We start from the raw sequence: 7827 nt of genomic DNA, 5'->3' as shown, positions 1-7827 counted from the left end.
GGCGGTGCTGCATACCTTCTTTACGAACGATTGAAAATTCCGTTTCCCATTTGCGATTAATACTTACACGCCCATATACATATCCTTCTTTATGTCAACACACATTTATCACTGACGAATGCTAAGTTTCTCGTGTCAATATATTCTTATTTTAATTGTTAAGCTGTCCTCATCACGAAAGTACATAATAAATAAACAAATGATTACGTTATCTGAAGTTTTATTCATTATTTTCAATTAACAATAATACAATCAGGGCGGCATAAGCCATTGAAGATATTTCTGTCTTCCATTCATAAATAAAACGGTTATTATAAAAGGCACGTTAACTTAATGCGTAGATAAGGACGTTATTGAACAAAAAATTAAATTTCTTTTGCATTTTACGATATTTTGGTGAATATTTTATTGTATTTAATTATACCTAATATATATCTTTGTCATTTTTCATTGTCACTTTGACGCTGACTGTGAAAAGGTTCTACAGAGAGTACAGAGTGTCCTAGGATTCAAACTGGTAGACTGTACCGACTAAACAAATCTCAATAACTGGAAGAAACCCAAAGGTCCTTGCCCTTACAAAATGTTTAATTCTACTAGACTTTCCTTATATGTTAGTTCGTAGGGTCGCAAATCGCAATTAGTGTGGTATCTATCTAGTATGGCGCCAACATGTTTGCATATTCATTGAAACGTCGAAGTGATAAGGTCTGTCACATATGAATTACTCGCTATGTGCAATTGTACATCAATAAATATTGCAACTGGGTGGTCTTAATTATCTTTAAATACTTAGTATTTTTATTAAGAATGTGAATGCAATTTTTAGACATCTTTATCACCTATCAGCTAGCTTTACACGTACGGATCTGCCCGTCGGATCTGCCCGGCAGATGTACCCGCGTCCGCTGCCCGTACTCAAAACCAACGCATCGGGCACGGGCCGGGCAGATCCGTCGGCTACCCGCGCGTGTGTGTACTGTGTAGTGCGGATGTGCCCGCCGGATCGAACCCTATTTAATAGCAAGGATATGTCCGCCTCGGACTTGTCCATCGGGCAAGCCGCGGGTCAGATCTGAGCCTTGCCCGGCAGACCAATCCATACGTGTATGGCTAGCTATCATCTCCTACTATCCGTAGAGTCCGTTCGTCCGCGTCTTAGGCCCACTTGCACCAACCACTTAACTCAGGGTTAGTCGGCTGCCATCTGTCAAATTCCATATACTATGGTGGGTTAACCCCCGAGTTAGCCCTCCATTTTGGTTGGTGCAAGTGGCCCTTAGCGGAGTAAGAAAGGAATTCTAGAAGTAGATCTAATTTCTAGTTCAACTACTGCCATAAAGCAAAGTAGCCTGCTTGACTTTTAGCGATAGACCAACCTCTATTATAAGTCGTTCAAAAACTGGATGGATAACTTTAATTTTTAGTGCGTAAAAGTAATAGGTAGGAAATTATAACGAAAAAAACTAAATGTACTATGCATACAGGTATAATATGTTTTATTTGATAGCGTTCATAAAAAAAGAAATAATAAATGATTACAATAAATTACTTATAAATAAAAAATGTAAAAAAGAATTACTGTAAGTACCTACATATACGATTTTTATATGTGCTCATATCATAAGCTAGATATTACGTAGCAAAGTAAAAAAAAATACAAAAAGAAAAAAATGCATAAGCGTGAACTAGGATAGCAATATTTATTGCTGAAGCTCATTGCCATTGTTCAGAACCGTATAGTGAAGTCGTGGTAGTCGAGACGCGCCAGCTGCTGGCTGTTGGTGAGGTCGCACTTCTGTATCTTGCAGCCGGGCGAGCCCACGGTGCTCAGCCACTCGATCCTGGAACATTCCACAAGCTATATGCAGAACCATAGAGGAAACATAAGTGTACCTATTAATAAGTATTGACAAGAGGGGGTGTCAGCAAAAGTAGTAAGTAAAACTCTTAGAATTGAAATATCACTTATAGCACAGATGTCATATAAACCATAGATCAAGCAAACGTACTCGTATCTACTTAGCGTGTCAAATGAACTCAGTGAAATCCACTGAGTTGTCCGTCTTTAATCGCAGCTTGCAGCTTTCGGGCGTCAATTTTTGTAAGTTGAAGTCAACAAAAACATTAAAAATGCCTCGTTACATGATATTTAATTGCAACAACATAAAACTTATCAACACTCAAGGGCCTGAGACATATTTAAAATCACAGGCAAGTAACAACTTCAGTACAAAATCTGACACGCTCGGCCGCCATACAAATAAATGAACTCGTTTCTTCTATCTAAATCTAATTCTGTGACTTATAGTTTATAGTGATATCCTGTGCTTTTCTTGCTAAAGCTACTAACCTAGGTAATGAGTTTTATAAAATTGATCACTACGATTAAAAATAATATATGACCAAATTTTAAAATAAGGTTTCCCATAATAATATTTTGGCACAAGCTGCGTCTAATTAATTATATTTCATTAGGAACATGACTACGACGTGTTAAAATTTTTAATTTGATAACTACATCGCATTGGACCGAATCCAAAAACAGCAGCAGGGTTAGCACATGATTGCCGCGAGAGTATGTCGCCGCGAGATAGACTACTCATCCTAATGTCATTAATACAGTTAGAAGAAGACGTGTCATCTATCTCGCGGCGACATACTCTCGCTTCAATCATGTGCTAGGCCTACAGGGAGGGCATCAGGACCGCGCACCGAAGATACAGACTGAAAAACGAAGTAAGTATAAGTAGACGTACCGTACCTAAAAGGGGAATGCAAAAGGTACGAACTACAAAGTTTGGGACAGTCCTTAATGTACCCACAAATGTTAATCTCGACCTAGTATGTTATAGTAACAAATATACAACAAACAGAGATAACCTCGCTAAATACTAACATTTGATCCATGTGAGGTTTAATGCCTTGTATTTTGCCCATGATGGTGCCATGTTTCGAGTTCTTCACCCATCCTACGATGCCGATGGTCTCCGCTATCTCTTTGCAGTATTTGGTGAAGTAACAACCTGAAATAATACAAGTAATAAAATATGCCTGCCATGTGTCTTGGCTTGGCGTCTATTGACTACAGTGACTGATTACCACCAAATTATACCTAGAAAGCAATTTTCAGATAGGTATACCGGTAGAAGTTTCTGGAGGCTTCTTAGGTATCGAGAAATGTAAACTAATTACACTATCTTAAACCTAGACAAAGTCTATTAAACATTGTATTCGTATTGTTAAGTATTTAATCTGTGCTATTATTGTCACACTGTAGCTTATGTTGGCGACCGGCGGCGACAATAGAAGACAATTAAATGTATGTACACACAAAAATACAAATACAAATGTATGCTCACAGTTCTTTCACTGTAACCTACAAAGTATTTTATGAAGTATACTGCCAATCGGAACATTCATTTCATATCACATCAAAAACATATTCCCGTGGAGCGCCCGCCCTTTTAAATTATATACTACTAGCTTTTGCCTGCGGCTTCGCTCGCGTTAGAAAGAGACAAAAAGTAGCCTATGTCACTCTCCATCTCTTCAACTATCTCCACTTAAAAAATCACGACAATTCGTTGCTCCGTTTTGCCGTTTAGGACGGACAAACAAACAGACACACACACTTTCCCATTTATAATATTAGTATGGATTTATAGACACCGTGTGTCTATAGGACGCTCCATGGGTTAATTAAGTTAGCTAGCTGTCATTTGTCACGGGCTCACGGGCATATATCTCGCTCTCTCTAATACAAGTACGGAGAATTCAGAAGAGAGGGTACAAACGCGGATCACTATTTGATGTTAGGTGCACGTTCAAAATGGCCTGATCCTGATATTATGGCGAAAACTCTATTTGCTTGTCAATGTCAAAGTAGGTACCTACATTACCTTGTGTGGTGATGATGAATAAACGATTATCTATCTATCTATCTATCTATCATGGATAGGAAGGTAAAAGTACCTATACCTACCTACTTTGATCCTTTCGTGCGAACAAATATAAAGACTGGGGAAATGAAAATGACTTATTTGTATAAATTATAATATATCTTAAGGTGAAACACGTGCTTTGAATGAACCAGATCGAATGGCCCAATCCCAATCACTGACACCGACCTACATGCGTACGCGCCGCGGCTAATAATACTACTCTGATTAGCCGATCAGCCGCCACCTATTAATTAGGTACTAATTATAATTATTTTAACTAGCAGAAAGAACAGATAGTAGATATAACAATAACTAACTAGTCCGGTCCATCACTTTCATTCAATAGCCCAGTTCATTATAGATTCCATTAACTCTCAAATAGTCCTTAAACCCTGGCGGGTGCTGCCTCTCCGCGTGCTTCAAAAGTCAAAAGGGCCTCTGTGTGGTGGCTTCGGCCCCGCGCATGCCTCCCAAAGGTCTGGATACCCAATGGTTTCCGTGATGGGAAAGATTAATTTAAATAAATAAATATTGGTGACATATTAGACCGTTTTCACATTATCCGATCCGATATCGGATGTCGGAAGGATTTCGATAGAAAAAATCCAAGATGACGCCTGTAATGTATGGGGTATCGGTCCGACATCCGATATCAGATCGGATAATGTGAAAACGCACATAGGGTAGGTACTAGGAGGCGATACACATAGGTATATAAATACATAATTATTTACTACACATATAATATGATACAGAACCCACATTCGCTTCCGCAGTAGGTAAGAGCGTTTTCACATTTTCTAATCCAATATCAGAAGTAGGAAGGATTTCAAAGGCAAAAACCAAACATAGTGCCTTTAATGTAAGTGTAGGGTATGTCCTATTGGATCGTAATATAATGTGAAAATGCAGTATCGGATGTACGATCCGTATCCCACAGGTATCTAAATCGATATTCTTCAATATTCTTAGGTTAAAAATTATTTGTATATAATTTGTATAATTATATTTACAGGGTGGCCCAAAACTACGTTGACAAATTTTTGAAAAAATTTTTTTTTTCCTTACACGAACAATTGTCCTACAAATTAAAATGTGAAACCTTAATAATTTTTGACCAAATAAATCGAATCGTTTTCAAAATGCAAATATTAGAACAAAAAATTAACGATATGCCGCTGCACCTCTATTTAGTATGACTTTCGTTTCGTCTAACATAAATTGCTCGTATAGCTTTTAAAATGTCCTAATTTTAGTAATCAATAAACGGGCTAGGGTTTTAAGATTGATTACAAACTATAATTTATAGTTTTAAGTTAGGTGAATTTACGTAAGTATGCTCAAACGTATCGAGCTTATGAATCTGGGAAAAATGTCTTTACACAATTGGTCTACATTGCAAACCTTGCGAAATGGACATGAGTGCTGTTGAAATATCCATGGTGAATGTAGAAATATACAATATATACAATATATATATAGTCCCAAAAAATATTTTCGGTATCTTCGATATTTTGGTTTATTTCAACATTTCACTATTCTTTGTCAACGTAATAATTTTAGGCCACCCTGTACCTACTTCTTAATACAAATACCCGTAACTCCATTTAACCCTAACTAACATAAGTAAGTACATATATAGGTAATTAACTTACCCTGGACCTGCCCAAACACTTCAAACTCCGTAGAGTACAACTGATTTGGATCTTCAGTGCCCATACTATCAAACACGCACTTTAAGCAGCCAAATAAACAAACACAGAATACAACTTTATAATTTAAATTTCACTCCTTGCCCGCCCAAGTCGGGTGAGTGAACGCCGCCCAATACAAGCCGCCCAACGCGCCCAAGTGCCAATGTTACGTCGGTGCTCTGGCTTATCTTTATCTACTACAACTATTTATAATCTTGAAGTGCATTGTGCATGTGCTCGTAAAAATGTACCTTTGTTACAAGTCTCAATAAGGGTGAGGCACCCGGAGACTCATAAGGGCCTTCGAATGTGAGGACGGAGCAGGGATCCTGTTCTAAAGAAGGATTCATCGTGGCAATCATAGGTTCCCTCAACTGTTCCTCTGTCAAAGTAAACATCGGCCACGTGCCATACACACCGGCCCACAGAAAACGCACCAAAACGACCATTGGAATATGGTCTTGAAAAGCGTGAGCAAAATTGTCTTTTCACCGACGGCCACATTGTCACTTATTGCTTGGAATGTTTCAGTTTTTGATTTTATCATTTTATATTGTTTTGTATAAATATTGAATTTACTTGGACTATGAAATGTAATAAAAAAAAAACATTTATATCAAAAAAAAAAAAATAGCTAATTAGGATTATTTGTGTTTGAACTTTGTTACAATAGGCTAGTTTCCTATACTTAAAATAAAATATTTTATGCAGTGCACAAAATAAAGCACCACATAATTAGAAGAAAAATGTGAACAGTAGTTATGTTTAAACATTATTTATATTTAATAAGTCAAAGAGAAAAATGTAAAGTAAATGAATTGACCGTGACGTCAGTCCTCAGTATTTCATAGTATTTCCATATTAGTAAATAGTTTTGACAGTTCTTAAAAAGCAGCTGATTTGACTAGTAGGAAACTAGCCTATCCTATAGTTAGGCCGACAAATTGTCAGAGTCAAAGTGTCTCTTGCGTTACAAAAAATAGCTTTGAAGTTATCGGATTTCTATTTTGCATGGTTTCAGTTTATTATTAATATTATGTTTACCAGTTAAGGTTGGTTAAGGCAATTCTTTGGCATGGACTGAAATATAATAGACATACAAACAATCGAGAACAATTATGATTATGAGTGAAACATGAAGATTGTTTTTTTTTTTGTAAATTACGTTAGAGGCAACCCGATGAGAAGCAGTCTCCGTATCCTATGGACAGCTGAGACTCCCGAGGGGTCAATAAGTAGGTACTTATCCCCAAATTCCCGAAGTGGTTGGAATAATTTGAAGAATTTACTTAAACAAATGAAAATAATGGATATCGTTTCGACGAATCGCGTTAACGCCTACACATTTTATTCCGTAGGTGATAAGTTCGTGTAATTTTGCCATGCAAAACAATCATAAGGTGGATGTACCACTGCTCGACAGGTTAAGGGAAAATATTTATGTGTTTCGTGATATTACGATAATTTGCCCATCTATACAAAACATATCCATCTTTTTTGGGAGATGTGACCTTTAACTTTGTTAAATGCAATTAGTTTCATACAGTGATAATATAAAAAAATCTCAAAATTAAATAAAACGTAAGTCAATACGCTTGTCCGAATAACTGACAGGTGCTTTTGCTGGCAGTCCTAATAGATGACATCTAAGTATGATTCAGGAAAAACAGTAAAAAACAAGTGTTTTGGGTTAAAATTTACTACAAAATTAAATAATTTAATAAAAAAAAACGTATTCTGTTGATAACATTTACTTTTTACGTGTTACATTTATGTAATAAAATAGAATAAGTCGGCTCCGCATTTTGAGCAAAATAAATTATGTATTAACTTTATTGGACAAGGTTGCTCGAGGGATACCAAATTTCTTTGCTGCCGAGGCGATGGACGAACCCCTTAACACATCTTCTATGGCCTTTTCTAAATCTTTTTGAGAATATCTCTTCCACTGACCTTTATCAGGCGGCATTTCTGAAAATATACCCAAAGTTTTGTGAAAAATGACATGTCAAGCACTACCCAAAGAAATTATACAGATTTCACTACATTTAACGAGAAAACATATCAATAAAACCGAAAAATATATACAAAAAACTGTCTATGTGCATGTAAGTAATTTGTTTTTTTCAGTAAAGTTAATGTGACTTACAGAAAAATATGCTGATAATATGAAACTGTAAACGATTCGT

The 7827-nt window shown here is 36.5% G+C and overlaps 1 protein-coding gene across 1 annotated transcript; it reads right to left on the bottom strand.

Annotated features, from left to right (window-relative positions):
• Positions 1 to 1510: 1510 nt before the first annotated feature.
• On the bottom strand, positions 1511 to 6042 carry LOC125231837 (acylphosphatase-2-like). The gene is made up of 3 exons (XM_048137420.1): positions 5600 to 6042; positions 2900 to 3026; positions 1511 to 1844 (listed from the first exon to the last, which is right to left on the bottom strand). The coding sequence occupies exons 1-3, from the start codon at positions 5661 to 5663 to the stop codon at positions 1730 to 1732; spliced, it is 306 nt and encodes a 101-aa protein (XP_047993377.1). The 5' UTR covers positions 5664 to 6042; the 3' UTR covers positions 1511 to 1729.
• Between the last annotated feature and the right edge of the window lie 1785 nt (positions 6043 to 7827).

This window comes from Leguminivora glycinivorella, chromosome 1 (assembly GCF_023078275.1).
Source record: "Leguminivora glycinivorella isolate SPB_JAAS2020 chromosome 1, LegGlyc_1.1, whole genome shotgun sequence".
Lineage (NCBI taxonomy): Eukaryota > Metazoa > Arthropoda > Insecta > Lepidoptera > Tortricidae > Leguminivora > Leguminivora glycinivorella.
Note: the sequence above shows the minus strand (reverse complement) of the source record. Positions and strands in the feature narration are given on the sequence as shown.